Raw genomic sequence first — 21,288 nt, 5'->3', positions numbered from 1 at the left:
AGGTAAGGGAGGGACAGGTGAGGTGAAAAGGCAGCCATTTTTGGCATAATCACACACAGACTAACAGAAAGACAGACAGACAGTGACAGACCGTGGCCAGCGAATGAGGAGGCAAGCAGCCGTACCTGGCATAATCTCCACATCAAACTCTGGCAGGAGATCGTCCAGCACACCTGTCCTACCTGCAGAGAGAGGGAGACCAGAGGTGAGGCGCAGCAGACAGGAAGTAGCAGAGGGCAGAGGTCAAAAGTGAGGCAAATCAGCCAATCAGATGGAGTTATTGACTGAGGATCATGCATTGAGACTGGCAGAGATGAATCGACAGAGGAACCAGGGGAAAACAGTACAATTCGTTAACACCTGATGCTGAAGCCAAAGTGATAATCATCATAAATCATTTCCCATTATTAAAAATGGATTTGAGAGAACATGTTAATGGGGGTGAAAACAAAGTTCAAAGTGTGTCGCTTAATGATCTTTATGTAGTAAAAACCATGAGCTGACGCAAAGCCAACATTTATTGTTGAGGTGCAGGCTAACGGAGGGTAAACTGTATAAAAAGAAAGAAAGTCGCACACTCAAAATATGCTCCTAACAATTCAATGGGTGCACCTAACCAACATTTCGGCATGCAGTGCCTTCTTTAGGGTTATTGTTCTCCACACACACTAACCCAGTCTTAAAGGCCACGAGTTCTGGCCTTTAAGACTAGGTTAAAGACTGGGTTAAACTCTCACCTCTCATCTCACACTGAACCTAATTTTAGCAGGGTGCTGTATTTCTGTGATGTTACTGTACAAACACGCAACACACACAAATACACATCCAACACGCTTGACACGTCACATGATACTACAAGGCAAGCTAAAAGATCTGTAATCAGTGTGAGAGATTTACAACAGAACTCAACTTAACTCAACTGCTGCAACTTTAGCTAAGCTCATCACATCATCAAACAAAATCAAACCACAGCCTAACCCAACAACAAAAGCAACCACATTCAAAAGCACTGCATTCCCAAGCTTTCTCTTCATGTAGACCGTAAATAAAACATTGTTGGTCTATGCATTTGGGTGGTATATTCAGCCCTGTCAACAGGTCCTGTACCCAATAAAATGCTCTACGGGATGTTGAGGTAAGGCCAGATTGGAGGTGGTAGGAGGGGTGTGTACATGTGTATGTGGGGGGTGTTGGGAAAATGGGACAGGGTGTAACGGGGACAGACACTTCTGAAGCATTCTGGGTCACCAATTAACCATTAGAGCTCATCAGGGAAAGAGGGTCAGATGAACACTATTGCCATGGTAACAATGGTGGCTTTGTCTTTGCTAAACGTGAGAGAGACAGAGGAAGGGAGGGAAAAGTTAATGGAGATAGAGACAGAGTGAGAGAAGGATAAAGGGCAATGGCGATAGAGGGAGAGACAGAGAAAAATAATAGTGGGACCAGTCCGTGGGCTCACCCAAACACCAAAATAAGAGGATTCTAATCTCTGTGTTTACCCCTCTAGATAGGTTCAACTGGGTTGCTAAAATACCTGGTTTACACTCATTAAGTGTGCGTGCATGTGCGTGTCTCTACATATCAATCCCTAAAATAGTGTCTAAGGGTTATTTGATTCAACAGGCCTGCTAGCTGTCAGGGTAGACTTAACTCCCACAGCCAGACAGGCTCCAGTTGGCAGTAGTCATGGAGATAAGCACACTCCTCTCCTCTGATAAAAAAATAAACCACGCACATGAACACACACACACACACACACACACACACACACAGATCCTACCAACCTGCTCTGGCACTGAGTCGTATAAACCCAGCTGAGCTCAGTAACCTGAGAGAGGGGAGAAACTATGTGCCTCAGAGGGGAGGGAGGGAGGGAACAATGATAAGAAGACAGGGGGAATAAGGGGTAGAGGAAGATGAGGCCCTCCAGAGGAGAGGAGAAAAATAAAAAGCAGTGAGAGCAGTAGCAGTGTGTAGGTAAAATCACTGAGGAAGCCAAGCCAGTAAAACAGCCATGTTACAACCAATGTTCTGATAATTGCCTTGTTTGTTCTATAACATATTCCTTCATACGCCACTGTGATATACAATAAGGCTGTGACAACAAAAAGACTACAATCACACAGTGGCGGAATAAATTAAACTACGCATATGTTTGTTTCATTACAAAACCGGAGAGCCACATCTGTCCGGTCAATCCCACAAAGCAAATATCGCATGTTATAAACAGCTACAGTATATGGCCTGCAGCATTGTCAAACAAGTTAATGTTTGACAGTTCACTAAACAACTACTGATTTAGAACCACAGAGTTACCCACAAGTCAACACAGAGACAACATGAGCACTGCCTCCGTTATTCCAGCACCATTTCAACTTAAACATTTAAACATCATCAAATCAACAAGGCTATACATGCTTAGTTTAATACACTGAAAACAAACTTAAAGATACCCAAAACAATCTAGTCCAATCAACGTTGCTAAATATCATGTGGCTGTCCATGGGACTTATTTGTGTGTGTGTGTGTGTGTGTGCAATAATTGTTTTAAAGTTGACTCATCCTACTTGTAGACTAGTTGAACGCCAATGCCATCCTCCTCTCGTTCATGTTGGCAAAATGGTCCATGTCTCAGTCATACAGTACACTTTTAGTTTTTGTTTTCATAGGCTACCTAGCTAAAATGCTTGCTAGCCTAACTTCCTCGCATGGGCAACAATGAACCAGCTAAGTTAGCTAGCTAGTTAATGTGAGCCTATACTAGCCTATATATTTAACTTCAATCAAATCAAATCGTATTATTTTATTGGTCATATACACATGGTTAGCAGATGTTATTGCGAGTGTAGCGAAATGCTTGTGCTTCTAGTTCCGACAGTGCAGCAATATCTATCAATTAATATCTAACATATAATCTAACAATTCCACAACAACTACCTAATACACACAAATCTAAGTAAAGGAATAGAATAAGAATATTTACATATAAATATATGGATGAGCAATGACAGAGCGGCATAGGCAAGATGCAATAGATGTTATAAAATACAGTATATACATATGAGATGAGTAATGCAAGATATGTAAACATTATTAAAGTGACTAGTGATCCATTTATTAAAGTGGCCAATGATTTCAAGTCTGTATGTAGGCAGCAGCCTCAAAGGCCAGTGGCACAATATATTAATTTATGGTTACATCAGAATTGCCATCATAATCATTTGGCCTGTACAGAGGATTAAGTTAAAACCACAAGTCCAAATCCTCATCTCCATCCATGGCTGAGGAAAGGGCCGATTTAACAAGCTAGCTACTGCAGGACATCAACACAAGCAAACCAGAAACAGACAAGTTTTTTCAACAATGATGACGTTTTGCCTAGGATGTGATTTGATTGGTGGGAAGCCAAATCCAAACTGGCCTCCCTTGGGAGGCGTTTTGCTGCGCCAGGACAACCCACAGTTGAGCTCAGCTCAACGTTGATTGGCTAATTATTATTTATTTTTTTATCAAGGGAGGCCAAATGCTTGCTGGCATCAATCAATCAAATGATACGGCGGCAACATGTCATTCTTTTGTTCCAGACAGCATCAGATATATGGACTACATACAGTTGAAGTCGTAAGTTTACATACACTTAGTTGGAGTCATTAAAACTCGTTTTTCAACCACTCCACAAATTTCTTGTTAACAAACTATAGTTTTGGCAAGTCGGTTAGGGCATCTACTTTGTGCATAACACAAGTAATTTTTCCAACAATTGTTTACAGACAGATTATTTCACTTATAATTCCCTGTATCACAATTCCAGTGGGTCAGAAGTTTACATACACTAAGTTGACTGTGCCTTTAAACAGCTTGGAAAATTCCAGAAAATGATGTCATGGCTTTAGAAGCTTCTGATAGGCTAATTGACATAATTTGAGTCAATTGGAGGTGTACCTGTGGATGTATTTCAAGGCCTACCTTCAAACTCAGTGCCTCTTTGTTTGACATCATGGGAAAATAAAAAGAAATCAGCCAAGAAAAAAGAATGTATACCTCCACAAGCCTGGTTCATCCTTGGGAGCAATTTCCAAACGCCTGAAGGTACCACGTTCATCTGTACAAACAATAGTACGCAAGTATAAACACCATGGGACCACGCAGCCGTCATACCGCTCAGGACGGAGAGGCGTTCTGTCTCTTAGAGATGAATGTACTTTGGTGCGAAAAGTGCAAATCAATCCCAGAACAACAGCCAAGGACCTTGTGAAGATGCTGGAGGAAACAGGTACAAAAGTACCTATATCCACAGTAAAACGAGTCCTATATCGGCATAACCTGAAAGGCCGCTCTGCAAGGAAGAAGCCACTTCTCCAAAACCACCATAAAATGCCAGACTACGGTTTGCAACTGCACATGGGGACAAAGATCGTACTTTTTGGAGAAATGTCCTCTGGTCTGATGAAACAAAAATAGGACTGTTTGGCCATCATTATCATCGTTATGTTTGGAGGAAAAAGGGGGAGGCTTGCAAGTTGAAGAACACCATCCCAACCGTGAAGCACGGGGGAGGCAGCATCATGTTGTGGGGTGCTTTGCTGCAGGAGGGACTGGTGCACTTCACAAAATAGATGGTATCATGAGGAGGGAAAATTACGTGGATATATTGAAGCAACATATCAAGACATCAGTCAAGAAGTTAAAGCTTGGTCGCAAATGAGTCTTCCAAATGGACAATGACCCCAAGCATATTTCCAAAGTTGTGGCAAAATGGCTTAAGGACAACGAAGTCAAGGTATTGGAGTGGCCATGACAAAGCCCTGACCTCAATCCTATAGAACATTTGTGGGCAGAACTGAAAAAGTGTGTGCGAGCAAGGAGTTACACCAGCTCTGTCAGGAGGAATGGGCCAAAATTCACCCAACTTATTGTAGGAAGCTTTGTGGAAGGCTACCCGAAACGTTTGACCCAAGTTTAAACAATTTAAAGGCAATGCTACCAAACACTAATTGAGTGTATGTAAACTTCTGACACACTGGGAATGTGATTAAAGAAATAAAAGCTGAAATAAATCCTTCTCTCTACTATTATTCTGACATTTCACATTCTTAAAATAAAGTGATGATCCTAACTGACCTAAAACAGGGAATTTTTACTAGGATTAAATGTCAGAAATTGTGAAAAACTGAGTTGAAATGTATTTGGCTAAGGTGTATAAACTTCCGACTTCAACCATATACTAAGATGGAGGGGCGCCGTTTCCTTTTGATGAGATTCAACCACTTGCGAAGTGATGGAAAATTATGAAAATAAAGGGAGACGACACAGACTAACTCTGAAGGAATTACAATGGGTTCAACAACTCAAACTCTGGTGTGTGTACAAGGCCAAAGTCAGCTCCTCTCCTGTGTCACAGCACAACGCTCTCTTTCGCTCTCTCCTTTTACGTCTACATCACTGACCCTTAACATGCTTTAGTCTCATCCCCCCCAAATAAAGGAATGTTTCCATGACAACAGCTTAAGAAGTGGATTACATAGCTCACAATAATAATCTAGAACTACTCTCTGTAATATATGTTGTAAACTCTCTATTATGTAGTCTATGTTCAATGCTGTGGCACAAAAGTCTACCTGGCCTATATCTGAGGTTATAAGGGTTTATGTATGGCTATGTCAGGTTTATGTCAGCTGGTCTACAAGGGTAAGCTCAGCCAAACAATGGGTCCTCTCAGAGAGGATCAGAACCGTGTGTAGAGCAGCGCACGCCATTCTGCTCGTCGTCATGGCAGCACTTGTAAGTACACTTTGGAATGCAGACGCCCTCTAGAGCAAGGATGTTTATATTTAAGCGCTCCATTATGAACCATACCAAACAAACAAATACACTTACCCTACACACTTACACGCACACACCACAGTCAGCATATGAGACTGGTGCAACGGCACAAATCCATTGGTTTTAGTGTGTGCATTGGTTTTACTGCTGTGGTAAGGTTCAGAAAGTGAGACACAAGACAATACATAAGAGTATACTTGTTTCCTACTTCCTCAACTCTCAAATCCTTTTAAACCAGAGAGGAACTCAAAATAAGAAAGCCTCAACAGAATGTTCAGATTCCTGTTCATTTCCGCTCTATCCCTTCCTCTTTGATGTTGAGTTGGTTGAATTACTGTGTAATGTTTACTTCCGGTGTGCGGAGGGTTCACTTCCTGTGGTCACTCACCCAGCACCAGTACCTCCACCTGGCCCTCATTCTTCCCCTCCAGGTCATCGGCAATGACGATCTTACAGAAGTACACTCCGCTGTCGCCCCACTGCAGCTTCCCAATCCGCAAGTCCGCCTCTGGACAGGGACAGGACACAGGGTCAGAGGTCAGGACAAGGGTCATAGGTGAGAGGTCAAATGATATGAGAGCATGGTCAGTATATCCTATGAAAAAACTATGAACCTATAAAACCTCTGAAAAACGATACATACGACACACATTTAACAAATAATCAACAACTGCATACAGTAACAAAATGATATACTGCTAAGCCAGGTATACACTTCATGATTTTGGCCCCAATTTTGCTGTCCCAAGTTTTTGAAGTCGGAGACAAAATCCCCATGTCGTTGCCTACTCAGGGCGTGCGGCCTTCACTGGCACTCTTTTAATGTGAGCGGGTCAGAGACGCAATCTCAGGGCTACCGATCCCGTCTTTGAGCAGTCCCAGACATCCCGATATTATCAAACATGTTTGATTTCATCAGCACAAAATCTGCAATGCTCTTGTAGTGTGAGATGTGCAACGACAATGTTTAAGGAAGGTGTTCAGCAATAGCCAATGAGAGCTCGGCAGAAAAGAAGCCAGTGAAATGATGACGTTGTTTCGCATCACACAGAATGTGTGTCGGTACTCGCCTTTAACCAAAGCCAAAGTGTCAAATCGTTACACCTCTAAAGCTCACAGGCAATGTTACTTAATTCAAAATGTTGGCTAGATATTTCAACTCTGTATGGCAAGAGTGAATGTCTGACAGAAAACGTTTGAGGTTGTTTTGAACCACAGCTCGTTCTACTGTAGCTACGTTAACAGTCTAATCGCATCATTACATCATTGTTTTCGAGAGACAACGTGGTGGTATTGAGAATCCTCATGACCAAGTGAAGAATCTTGTCGTGTGTGAAACCCCGTCTGTGCCAAACCTACAAATCTACAGGAAAGGTGGTCGTTTAATGTGAGAGGCTCAGCAATGTTAAGATTTTGAAAGTCGTGTAGTGTACACCGGGCATTCGTCAAACAATATACTGAACAAACCTCAAAGATACATTTGACTCATTCATAAATCCAACAGCTTTCTATTAAGATTCATGACAACAGGAGGGTGTTTTGTTAAAAAAGAGACACAAAAGTAGGTGGGTGCTCTCTATTGAAAGGCAGAAAAAGATGGGTATTTCATTTGGATAAGAAGCTCAATGGTGGTGGTTTATTGTGAATAGGATAAGAGAGGGCAGAAGACCACTCCATTGTGAACAGGGGTCAGTGTCGTTAATAATGTATCTGTGTGTGAGTGTGTAGCCTGGCCTATTGTGAAGCAGAGACAGAGAAGGACTATTTCAGGAACAGGAAAAGCAGAGCACAAGCAGCCGTGTTTCCTGTTGGGAGACTGATCATAAACAGTAGACTGGGATAATAGACAGGCTATGACGGACAAGGCCACCGCCTATAACACTGAAGCACTGACATACAGTGAACAGCATTTAAACGTGTCTGCACATGTCGTATGTCTTCCCTGACAACATTTCCACAAGCACAGCCTTTCTAGTCATTGAAGCTCATAAAACTACAAAACACCGCCACACACAACTTCCAATCACAACACAAATCTACTCATTAACCAATCTTCACAGTACTGTTGATGATGGCGATGTCTCGGCCCTTGTAGTGCTCAGCCAGCGTCATGGAGGGTCCCTGGCCGGACGCTACGATGCGGACGGTGCGGCTGCTGTCGGAGCACTCCAGGTGGGCTGCGGTGCCCAACTCGGACCCCTGGACCCCAAAGCTCTTGGGAAAAGTGAAGGAGTCTCGTGTGCGGTCATGGCAGTAGGATTTGTACCACCATTGCACCACAGGGGTCTGGGAAGAAGGCGTGTGGTACTGGCACTCGAGCACCACCGACTGGAAGAGCATGGCGAAACGCTTCTTCTCCCGAACCGTCACCTGCACCCCCACACACACACAGACTGATACACACACAGACAAGGTGTGAGAAAATAGAGGGGAAGCGGTTATTTAATAATACAATAATCAAAACAATATTTATGTTATATTATGCCGATATAAAATTAACACAGTCCTATGAATAGAAAAGTAGGCGTCACATTTTAAATATCTAACGGCAGTCTGCATATATGGCCTTTAACATACACTACATGACCAAAAGTATGTGGACACCTCCTCATCAAACATCTCATTCCAAAATCATGGCCATTAATATGGAGTTGGTCCCCACTTTGCTACTGTAGCAGCCTCCACTCTTCTGGGAAGGCTTTCCACTAGATGTTGGAGCATTTCTTCGACGCTTGCTTCCATTCAGCCAAAAGAGCATTAATGAGGTCGGGCACTGATGTTGGGCGATTAGGCCTGGCTCGCAGTCGGCATTCCAATTCATCCCAAAGGTGTTCGATGGGGTTGAGGTCAGGGCTCTGTGCAGGCCAGTCAAGTTCTTCCACACCGATCCCAACAAACCATTTCTTCTGTATTGACCTCTCTTTGTGCACGGGGACATTGTCATGCTGAAACAGGAAAGGGCCTTCCCCAAACGGTTGCCACAAAGTTGGAAGCCTAGAATCGTCTAGAATGTCATCGTATGCTGTAGCGTTAAGATGTCCCTTCACTGGAGCTAAGGGGCCTAGCCCGAACCATGAAAAACAACCCCAGACCATTATTCCTCCACCAAACTTTACAGTTGGCACTATGCATTGGTGCAGGTAGTGTTCTCCTGGCATCCGCCAAACCCAGATTCGTCCGTCGGACTGCCAGATGGTGAAGCGTGAATCATCACTCCAGAGAACATGTTTTCACTGTTCCAGAGTTCAATGGCGGCAAGCTTTACACAACTCCAGCCGACGCTTGGCATTGCGCATGGTGATTTTAGGCTTGTGTGCGGCTGCTCGACCATGGAAACCCATTTCATGAAGCTACCGACGAACAGTTCTTGTGCTGACTTTGCTTCCAGAGGCAGTTTGGAACTCAGTAGTGAGTGTTGCAACCGAGTACAATTTTTACACGCTTCAGCACAGTTCTGTGAGCTTCTGTGACCTACCACTTCGCGGCTGAGCTGTTGTTGCTCTGAGATGTTTCAACTTCACAAGAACAGTACTTACAGTTGACCGGGCAGCTCTAGCAGGGCAGAAATTGGACAAACTGACTTGCTGGAAAGGTGGCATCCTATGATGGTGCCACATTGAATGCCACTGGCCATTCTACTGCCAATGTTTGTCTATGGAGATCGCATGGCTGTGTGCTCGAGTTTATACACCTGTCAGCAATGGGTGTGGCTGAAGTTGCTTAATCCTCTCATTTGAAGGGGTGTCCACATACTTTTCGCCATGTATTGTACCTTTTGAATAGCCAGAGAAACATGCAAATGGTAAGGAGATTAGACTTTACAGTTGAACACTCTCCAACACCAGCTTTGAGAAGCACCCAGTCCAACACCACTTGAACCAACCACTTAGCCTCTACCCATAGTAGAGCCCACAGCAGTCCAACTCTCCGTTTCATACCCCCTGCACATCCAACAGGTTAAGGGGGATTCCAGAAATATCCTCTCAGTTAACTAAACCACAAAACTCAGGAGAAGGTCTGTCTCTGTTGTGGAAGTGATGACCTGATTTCACCAATGCCTAATAACATCTGGTCTGGCTCCACTGAGAACCGTTTGTGGGTGTGTGTGTGTATGCGTAATGATGACTCCAACTGGGCTCTTGAGTGGCGCAGTCGTCTAAGGCACTGCATCTCAATGCAAGAGGTGACACTACAGTCCCTGGTTCAAATCCAGGTTGAACCACATCTGGCTGTGATTGGGAGTCCCATAGGGCGGTGCACAATTGGCCCAGCGTCGTCTGGGGTAGGCCGTCATTGTAAATAAGAATTTGTTGTTAACTGACTTCCCTAGTTAAATAAAGGCTAAATAAAACATTTAAAAAAATAAATCCCCAACTGGGAGAATGCCAAGTGGTGACTTGCACAATATCTAGATGGCGGGGGTGGGATGGGTGCTCCTCTCTCCAGTACACGGGAGGTCACAGAGGTTACATTCCGCCGTGTGTGGGGGGCAGGGGCAGGACTGTAGTAGGAAGGTAGGGGGTTGTCATAATAAATGGGAACAGTGAGGGGGTCGTGGCCAGAGCAGTATACTCTGCAGCCAGTCTTGTTAGGTCTAGGAGGGGCAGGCAGCAGGAACTCACTCCAAACATTTCCAAGAAAAGAGGAAATCCCAGCAAACGGTTCTACACAGTGGCCCTCTCCTTAGCAGCACTTTCCCGAGGTTTTCAGTTTAGTGCAGATGAAGGGAATGAGACAAGGAGGGGATGCAGTTTTACACAGATTGAGATTCACACTTTGTACTAAAGAGGCGCCAGGGTGATTCATGATTATGGCATTCAAATTTACTACAGAGCTCCAATTAGAAGTTGCGGCTAACAACAGATCTAGGATCAAGCTAAATAAATATTTAAATAAATAATCCACACCATCCTGGAGGATCCTACAGTGCCTTCAGAAAGTATTCATACCCCTTGACCTATTCCAAATGTTGTTGTGTTACAGCCGGAATTCAAAATGGATTAAATCTTTTTTTCTCACCTGTCTAATCTACACACAATACCCTATAATAACAAAGTGAAAGCATGTTACAAGAATTTTTTGCAAATGTATTGAAAATGAAAGACAGAAATATCGCATTTACATAAGTATTCACAAATGAGTCAATACTTTGTAGAAGCACCTTTGGCAGTGATTACAGCTTTGAGTCATCTTGGGTATTACTGTATCAGCTTTGCACATCTGGATTTGGGGATTCTCTCCCATTCTTCCTTGTTAAGTTAGATTGGGAGCGACGGTGAACAGCAATCTTCAAGTCTTTCCACAGATTTTCAATGGGATTCAAGTCTCGGCTTTGGCTGGGCCCCTCAAGGACTTTCACATTCTTTTTCTGAAGCCATACAGTTTTAGCTGTATGCTTGAGGTCATTGTCCTGTTGGAATGTAAATCTTCGCCCCCCTCAAAGCTCGTTTGTACTCTGAACAGGTTCTCATCAATAGTTTGCCTGAATTTGGCTCTATTTATTGTTTCCTTCTATCCTTACCAGTTTCCCCGTCCCTGCTGCTGAAAAGCACCCATAGCATGAAGCTGACATCACCATGCTTCACACTAGGGATGTTGTTAGACGGATGAGGAGCTGTGTCTGGTTTCTCCAGACATAGCGCTTTGCATTCAGGCCAAAGAGTTACATTTTTGTCTCATCAGACCACAGATTCTTTTGCCTAATAATCTGTCTTTCACATGCCTTTTTGCAAACTCCAGGAGTGCTATCATGTGCCTTTTTCTCAGGAATGGCTTCAGTTTTGCCACTCTCCCATAAAGCCCAGATTGGTGAAGTGCTGTAGAGACTGTTGTCCTTCTGGCATGTTCTCCTATCTCAGCCAAGGAACTCTGTAGTTCTGTCAGAGTGGTCATTGGGTTCTCGTCACCGACCTTACCAAGGTTCTTCTTGCCCGGTTGCTCAGTTTGGTCGAACGGTCAGCTCTGGGTAGTTCCAGAGTCTGGGTAGTTCCATATTTTTTCCATTTCCCAATGATAGAAACTGTGCTCTTGGAAACTTTCAACACACCAGAAGTAGTTTTATACGCTTCCACAGATAGAATTGTGATGAGGCATATATCTCGGCGATCTACGGACAGTTCCTTCGACTTTATGGTATAGTTTCTGCTCTGACATTCTGAAATGTCAACTGTGGGATCTTATACTGTATAGACAGGTGTTTCTTTCTAAATCATGTCCAAACAATTGAATTGGCAACAGGACTCCAATCAAGTTGTAGAAATTGGATGCAACTGAGCTCAATTTGGAGTGTCAAAGCAAAGGGGTGTGAATACTTACAGTACCGGTCAAAAGTTTGGACAAACCTACTCATTCAAGGGTTTTTCTTTATTTTTACTATTTTCTACATTGATAATAATAGTGAAGACATCAAAACTATGAAATAACACATATGGAATAATGTAGTAAGCATTTCAATTAACAGGTGGGCCTTGTTAAAACTTAATTTGGGGAATTTCTTTCCTTCTTAATGCATTTGAGCCAATAAGTTGTGTCGTGTCAAGGTCTAGGTGGGAAACAGAAGAAAGCACTATTTGGTAAAAGACCAAGTCTATATTATGGCAAGAACAGCTAAAATAAGCAAAGAGAAATGACAGTCCATCATTACTTTAAGACATGAAGGTCAGTCAATGCGGAAAATTTAAAGAACTTTGAAAGTTTCTTCAAGTGCAGTCGCAAAAACCCTCAAGCGCTACGATGAAACTGGCTCTCACGAGGACCGCCATATGAATGGAAGACCCAGAGTTACCTCTGCTGCAGAGGACAAGTTCATTAGAGTTACCAGCCTCAGAAATTGCAGCCCAAATAAATGCTTCTCATAGTTCAAGTAACAGACACATCTCAACATCAACTGTTCAGAGGAGACTGTGAATCAGGCCTTCATGGTCGAATTGCTGCAAAGAAACCACTACTAAAGGACACCAATAAGAAGAAGAGACTTGCTTGGGCAAAGAAACACGAGCAATGGACATTAGACTGTTGGAAATCTGTCCTTTGGTCTGATGAGTCCAAATTTGAGATTTTTGGTTCCAACCGCTGTGTCTTTGTGAGATGCAGAGTAGGTGAACGGATGATCTCCACATGTGTGGTTTTCACCGTGAAGCATGGAGGAGGAGGTGTGATGGTGTGGGGGTGCTTGGCTGGTGACACTGTCTGTGATTTATTTACAATTCAAGGCACACTTAAACAGCATGGCTATCACGGCATTCTGCAGCGATACGCCATCCCATCTGGTTAGAGTTTAGTGGGACTATCATTTGTTTTTCAACAGGACAATGACCCAACACACCTCCAGGCTGTGTAAGGACTATTTGGCCTCCACAATCACCTGACCTCAACCCAATTGAGATGGTTTGGGATGAGTTGGACCGCAGAGTGAAGGAAAAGCAGCCAACAAGTGCTCAGCATATGTGGGAACTCCAAGACTGTTGGAAAAGCATTCCAGGTGACTACCCCATGAAGCTGGTTGAGAGAATAACAAGAGTGTGCAAAGCTGTTATCACGGCAAAGGGTGAAGAAACTAAAATCTAAAATCTATTTTTGTTTAACACTTTTTTACTACATGATTCCATATGTGTTAGTTCATAGTTGTGATGTCTTCACTATTATTCTACAATGTAGAAAATAGTAAAAATAAAGAAAAACCCTTGAATGAGTAGCTGTGTCCAAAATTTTGACTGGTACTGAATGTAAATTAGATATTTCAGTTTTTAATTTTCAATACATTTGCTAAAATTCAGGCTGTAATACAACATAATGTGGAATAAGTCAAGGGGTGTTATTAATTTATATAGGCACTGTATATGGACAACAGAATGGAGGAGGGGGATGGGAGGACTCCAACCAATGAGATTATCTCATCTGGCCCAGTCGGGTGTGAACAGCCAATTAGCGGTTAGAGATTTGAAGAAGAGTTTATTATATTCTAGCGAGGAGGAGAAAGAAAGAGGACAGAGAGAATGGACAGGGCGAGACACCTTGATAACCTCACGATTCACACATAAAAAAATATTCTGGGACCTTTGATCCAAGGTGTCAGCCTGTCTCAGCATCTCTCTAACAGAGAACAACACAAAACTGTCCATGCATATAACCAGGCACTCCAAAACACATATTTATAAACCTCTAAAAATACCCACAAGTGTGACATAAAAAATAATGACATATGCTCACATGTATACTTACAGTGCATTCAGAAAGTATTCAGGCCCCACATTTTGTTACCTTACAGCCTTATTCTAAAATGGATTAAATAAAAAATGTCCCTCATCAATCTACACACAATACCCCATAATGACAAAGCTAAAACAGGTTTACAGAAATTTGTGCAAATGTATTAAAGGTAAAAAACAGAAACACCTTATTTACATAAGTAATCAGCCCCTTTGCTATGAGACTTGAAATTGAGCTCAGGTGCATCCTGTTTCCATTGATCATCCTTGAGATGTTTCTACAACTTGATTGGAGTCCACCTGTGGTAAATGAATTTGATTGGACAGGATTTGGAAGTGCACACACCTGTCTATATAAGGTCCCACAGTTGACAGTGTGTGTCAGAGCAAAAACCAAGCCATGAGGTAGAAGGAATTGTCCGTAGCGCTCTGAGACAAGATTGTGTCAAGGCATAGATCTGGGGAAGGGTACCAACACATTTCTGCAGCATTGAAGTGACCAGGAACGCACTTCATCACTCTTAAATGGAAGAAGTTTGGAACCACCATGACTGTTCCTAGTGCTGGCCGCACGGCCAAACTGAGCAATTGGGGGCGAAGGACCTTGGTGAGGGAGGTGACCAAGAACACAATGGTCACTCTGAAAGAGCTCCAGAGTTCCTCTGTGGAGATGGGAGAACCTTCCAGAAGGACAACCATCCCTGCAGCACTCCACCAATCAGGCCTTTATGGTAGAGTGGCCAGACGGAAGCCACTCCTCAGTAAAAGGCACATGACCTCCCGCTTTGAGCTTGACAAAAGGCACCTAAAGGACTCTCAGACCATGAGAAACAAGATGATCTGGTCTGATGAAACCAAGTTTGAGCTCTTTGGCCTGACTGCCAAGTGTCACATCTGGAGGAAACCTGGAACCATCCCTATGGTGAAGAATCTCGAGGCTGTAATCGCTGCCAAAGGTGACTATTTTTAAAGGTTTTATTTAATTATTTATATTTTTAACTAGGCAAGTAAGTTAAGAACAACTTCTATTTACAATGATGGCCTAGGAACAGTGGGTTAACTGCCTTCTTCAGGGGCAGAACGACAGATTTTTACCTTGTCAGCTCAGGGATTTCATCTAGCAACCTTTCAGTTACTGGCCCAACGCTCTAACCACTTTACCCTTTACTCAACAAAGTACGTGAGTAAAGGTTCTGAATGCTTATGTGATTTTATTTTTTTAATGATTTTAGAATAATTTTTTTTACCAACCTGTTTTTGCATTTTTCATAGATTGATTACTGAAAAAATAACATTTTAATACATTTTTGAATAAGGCTGTAACTTAACAATGTGGAGAAAGTCAAGGGTCTGAATACTTACCGAATGTACTGTATGATCCTGATTCAACTCACAACACATACATTTCCTAATCCATATTCACAACAACAAATTACCAAAAACACTTAACTATACTGAACAAAAATATAAATGCAATATGTAAAGTGTTGGTCCCATGTTTCATGAGCTGAAATAAAATGTTCCATATGCACAAAAAACGTATTTCTCTAAAATGTTGTGCACAAATTTGTTTATATCCCCGTTAGTGATCTTTTCTCCTTTGCCAAGATAATCCATCCACCTGACAGGTGTGGCATATCAAGAAGCTGATTAAACAGCATGATCATTACACTGGTGGACCTTGTGCTTGGGACAATAAAAGTCCACTCTAAAATGTGCAGTTTTGTCACACAACACAATGACACAGATGTCTCAAGTTTTGAGAGCTTGTGCATTTGGCATGCTGACTTGAGGGATTGTCCACCAGAGCTATTGCCAGAGAATGTGATGTTAATTTCTCTACCATAAGCTGCAGCCAATGTTGTTTTAGAGAACTTGGCCAGTGTGTCCAACCGGCCTCACAATACGCAGACCACACCAGCCCAGGACCTCCACATCTGGCTTCTTCACCTGCGAGACTGTCTGCGACTAACCACCCGGACAGCTGTTGAAACTGTGGGTTTGCACAACCAAATAATTTATGCATAAACAGTCTAAGGTAAGCTCATCTGCATACTCGTCATCCTCACCAGGGTCTTGACCTGACTGCAGTTCGGTGTTGTAATCAACTTCAGTGGGCAAATGCTCACCTTCGATGGCCACTGGCACGGTGGAGAAATGTGATCTAAACGGATGAATCCCGGTTTCAACTGTACCGGGCAGATGGCAGACAGTGTGTATGGTGTCACGTGGGCAAACGCTTTGCTGATGTCAATGTTGTGAACAGAGTGACCCATGGCGGGGTTATGGTTTGGGCAGGCATAAGCTACGGACAACAAACACAATTGCATTTTATCAATGGCATTTTGAATGCAGAGATACCTTGATGAGAGAGTGAGGCCCATTGTCGTGCCATTCATCCACCGCCATCACCTCATGTTTCAGCATGATAATGCAAAGATCTGTACACAATTCCTGGAAGCTGAAACCGTCCCAGTTCATCCACGACCTGCATACTCATCAGACATGTCACCCATTGAGCAAGTTTAGAATGCTCTGGATTGACGTGTACGACAGTGTGTTCCAGTTCCCGCCAATATCCAGCAACTTCACACAGCCATTGAAGAGGGGTGGGACAATATTCCACAGGCCACAATCAACAGCCTGATCAACTATATATGAAGGAGATGTGTCACAATGCATGAGGCAAATGGTCACAGCAGATACTGACTGGTTTTATGATCCACGACCCTACTTTTTTTTGGAAGGTATCTGTGACCAACAGATGCATATCTGTATTAAAAGTCATGTGAAATACATAGATTAGGGCCTAGTGAATGTATTTAAATTAACTGAGTTCCTTATGAACGGTAATTTAGTAAAATCTTTGAATTTGTTTCATGTTGCATTTATTTTTGTTCAATGTATTTACAGTGCCTTGCAAAAGTATTCATCCCCCTTGGCGTTTTTCCTATTTTGTTGCATTACAACCTGTAATTTTAAATAGATTTTTATTTGGATTTCATGTAATGGACATACACAAAATAGTCCAAATTGGTGAAGTGAAATGAAAAAAAACAACTTTTTTTTCTTTTCACTTGACTATTTTGGCCTAATTAAAAAATAAAAAACAACTGAAAAGTGGTGCGTGCATATGTATTCACCCCCTTTGCTATGAAGCCCCTAAATAAGATCTAGTGCAACCAATTACCTTCAGAAGTCACATAATTAGTTAGATTGCACACAGGTGGACTTTAAGTGTCACATGATCTCAGTGTGGGTGTATATCTATCTATCTATCTCACTGCTCAAAAAAATAAAGGGAACACTAAAATAACACATCCTAGATCTGAATGAATGAAATAATATTATTAAATACTTTTTTTCTTTACATATTTGAATGTGCTGACAATAAAATCACACAAAAATAATCAATGGAAATCCAAATTATCAACCCATGGAGGTCTGGATTTGGAGTCACACTCAAAATTAAAGTGGAAAACCACACTACAGGCTGATCTAACTTTGATGTAATGTCCTTAAAACAAGTCAAAATGAGGCTCAGTAGTGTGTGTGGCCTCCACGTGCCTGTATGACCTCCCTACAACGCCTGGGCATGCTCCTGATGAGGTGGCGGATGGTCTCCTGAGGGATCTCCTCCCAGACCTGGACTAAAGCATCCGCCAACTCCTGGACAGTCTGTGGTGCAACGTGGCGTTGGTGGATGGAGCGAGACATGATGTCCCAGATGTGCTCAATTGGATTCAGGTCTGGGGAACGGGCGGGCCAGTCCATAGCATCAATGCCTTCCTCTTGCAGGAACTGCTGACACACTCCAGCCACATGAGGTCTAGCATTGTCTTGCATTAGGAGGAACCCAGGGCCAACCGCACCAGCATATGGTCTCACAAGGGGTCTGAGGATCTCATCTCGGTACCTAATGGCAGTCAGGCTACCCCTGGCGAGCACATGGAGGGCTGTGCGGCCCCCCTAAAGAAATGCCACCCCACACCATGACTGATCCACCGCCAAACCGGTCATGCTGGAGGATGTTGCAGGCAGCAGAACGTTCTCCACGGCGTCTCCAGACTCTGTCACATGTGCTCAGTGTGAATCTGCTTTCATCTGTGAAGAGCACAGGGCGCGAGTGGCGAATTTGCCAATCTTGGTGTTCTCTGGCAAATGCCAAACGTCCTGCACGGTGTTGGGCTGTAAGCACAACCCCCACCTGTGGACGTCGGGCCCTCATACCACCCTCATGGAGTCTGTTTCTGACCGTTTGAGCAGACGCATGCACATTTGTGGCCTGCTGGAGGTCATTTTGCAGGGCTCTGGCAGTGCTCCTCCTTGCACAAAGGCGGAGGTAGCGGTCCTGCTGCTGGGTTGTTGCCCTCCTACGGCCTCCTCCACGTCTCCTGATGTACTGGCCTGTCTCCTGGTAGCGCCTCCATGCTCTGGACACTACGCTGACAGACACAACAAACCTTCTTGCCACAGCTCGCATTGATGTGCCATCCTGGATGAGCTGCACTACCTGAGCCACTTGTGTGGGTTGTAGACTCCGTCTCATGCTACCACTAGAGTGAAAGCACCGCCAGCATTCAAAAGTGACCAAAACATCAGCCAGGAAGCATAGGAACTGAGAAGTGGTCTGTGGTCACCACCTGCAGAACCACTCCTTTATTGGGGGTGTCTTGCTAATTGCCTATAATTTCCACCTGTTGTCTATTCCATTTGCACAACAGCATGTGAAAGTTATTGTCAATCAGTGTTGCTTCTTAAGTGGACAGTTTGATTTCACAGAAGTGTGATTGACTTGGAGTTACATTGTGTTGTTTAAGTGTTCCCTTTATTTTTTTGAGCAGTGTGCTTATATATATATATATATATATATATATATATATATATATATATATACCCCCGTTCTGAAAGGCACCAGAGTATGCAACACCACTAAGCAAGCGGCACCATGAAGACCAAGGAGCTATCCAAACAGGTCATGGACAAAGTTGTGGAGAAGTACAGATTAGGGTTGGGTTAGGGTTATAAAAAAAATATCTGAAACTTTGAACATCCCATGGAGCACCATTAAATCCATTATTCAAATATTTTAATAATATGGCACCACAACAGATATGCCAAGAGAGGGCTGCCCACCAAAACTCACAGACCAGGCAAGGAGGGCATTAATCAGATAGGCAACAAAGATAACCCTGAAGGCACTCCACAGCGGAGATTGGAGTATATGTCCATAGGACCACTTTAAGCCGTACACTTCACAGAGCTGGGCTTTACGGAAGAGTGGCTAGAAAAAAAGCCTTTTGTTTATTTTTTTTATTTAAGCAACATGTTTGGTGTTCGCCAAAAGGCATGTGGGAGACTCCCCAAACATATGGAAAAAGGTACTCTGGTCAGATGAGACAAATGTAGCTTTTTGGCCATCAAGGAAAACGCTGTCTGGCGCAAACCCATGTTTTTCATCGGCAGGGACTGGGACACTGGTCGGAATGATGGATGACGCTAAATACAGGGAAACCTGTTTCAGTCTTCCAGAGATTTGAGACTGGGACAGAGGTTCGTTCACCTTCCAGCAGGACAATGACCCTAAGCATACTGCTAAAGCAACACTAGAGTGGTTTAAGGGGAAACATTTATGTCTTTATATTTATATGTATATGGAATGGCCTAGTCAAAGCCCAGACCTCAATCCAATTGAGAATCTGTGGTATGACTTAAAGATTGCTGTACACCAGCGGAACCCATCCAACTTGAAGGAGCTGGAGCAGTTTTGCCTCGAATAATGGGGAAATATCCCAGTGGCTAGATGTGCCAAGCTTATAGAGACATACCCCCAAGAGACTTGCAGCTGTAATTGCTGCAAAAGGTGGCTCTACAAAGTATTGACTTTGAGGGGAGTGAATAGTTATGCACCCTCAAGTTCTGTTTTTTTTGCCTTATTTCTTGTTTGTTTTACAATTAAAAAATATTTTGCATCTTCAAGGTGGTAGGCATGTTGTGTAAATCAAATGATACAAACCCCCCAAAAATAACTTTTGTAAGGCAACAAAATAGGAAAAATGCCAAGGGGGGTGAATACTTTCGTAAGCCATACACCATCAAATAGTGTTGTTTTTTCTTGAAGCGTAGACAACACAAACTGAAGTTATAGTTTAACCAGTCTACTAGGCTCTTGGTCAAAGTTCTGAGTCACTCCATGCTTCCTGACCACATCAGGCCCTTTCCTTGCAAACAACTGACATGTTTTCTTGCCAGGCATTCCAACACACTGATTTGACTCCCTAGAGGACTTTTTTTGTTCTTGTATAGGTCTACAGAAAAACCTCTCTTCAAAATACAGAATTAAATAATGGTTACATTTTATATTCATGTACAAAATTAAAGGTGGGAAATTGGGCTCTCAGAATTAGTTCTATGTGTGTTATAGAGGACCAGTGTATCTCTGCCTATTAAATGTGTATGTGGGTCATTGGGGTGCAGGCATAACATGGATATTGTCTGAATAACGGGACCTATTTTTGTTTCACCTTTATTTTGACAGGGAACTCCTACTGAGACTAGTGTGGTTTACAGATAAGCCCGGCATACAAACAAACACACAATTACAAAATATATTAAGAATAAACGGGTTTTCACTAGCGTCCTCATTCCACACATTCCTCCTGTAATTTAAGACAAAAAACAATAGAGGAAAAACAAGAGTAGACTACCTAAGGCCTATTATCACTGCACAGGTTCAAAAATAAAGCAAATCAGACTAATCCCCCAAAACAAGTGGGCAAACAAAAGTATGTTTATAAAAATGAAGGGAATCCAAAAGTCATGTTGACTGTGAGGTCGTAGCCTACTGTAAATGTAGACCCGTTAGCTGCTGGAATAAAGTGAAGGGGTCAAACTGTTGCTGGCTGCATCCACGGCTTTCGCAGACAGATGACAAAACAACATGCTGAGTGAGTGAAGAGAAAAACATTTACCTGTTATGGAAAAAATAATCCATCGACCTAACAGACAGTTCATTCTTCGAATAAAAAGTTTCGCATTCAAATAGAAATAATCCAAATTTTCGTCCTGCCCATTGTTCGCCTCATTCTTTGGTCCGTTGAGTGCGCACAAGAATAAACCGGGAGAGCCGAAGTGTCAATCCGAGACCATGGGGAGTGTACCACTTCACCAGCGGGTGTGTTCCAACTGCACTCCAACAAATAAATGTTTTAAATGTTTTACCACCCTTTTACCTAGAATACTCGTACAGGCACGT

The 21,288-nt window shown here is 42.9% G+C and overlaps 1 protein-coding gene across 4 annotated transcripts in view; it reads right to left on the bottom strand.

Moving 5' to 3' along the window:
* The window catches only part of LOC115155895 (immunoglobulin-like domain-containing receptor 2), a 32,245-nt gene extending 11,006 nt beyond the window's left edge, over positions 1–21,239 (bottom strand). The window contains exons 1-4 of one of the 4 annotated variants that reach the window (XM_029702928.1): positions 21,005–21,237; positions 7,890–8,219; positions 6,215–6,334; positions 126–182 (exon numbers count right to left, since the gene is read on the bottom strand). In XM_029702928.1, the coding sequence (XP_029558788.1) occupies positions 126–182; positions 6,215–6,334; positions 7,890–8,219; positions 21,005–21,047 (550 nt within the window). In that variant the 5' untranslated portion in view covers positions 21,048–21,237. Of the gene's footprint in view, positions 1–125; positions 183–6,214; positions 6,335–7,889; positions 8,220–21,004 lie in introns of all 4 variants that reach the window. The other 3 variants (XM_029702930.1, XM_029702929.1, XM_029702932.1) reach the window with 3 other exon arrangements.
* Positions 21,240–21,288: the final 49 nt, after the last annotated feature.

This window comes from Salmo trutta, chromosome 20 (assembly GCF_901001165.1).
Source record: "Salmo trutta chromosome 20, fSalTru1.1, whole genome shotgun sequence".
Taxonomy (NCBI): domain Eukaryota; kingdom Metazoa; phylum Chordata; class Actinopteri; order Salmoniformes; family Salmonidae; genus Salmo; species Salmo trutta.
Note: the sequence above shows the minus strand (reverse complement) of the source record. Positions and strands in the feature narration are given on the sequence as shown.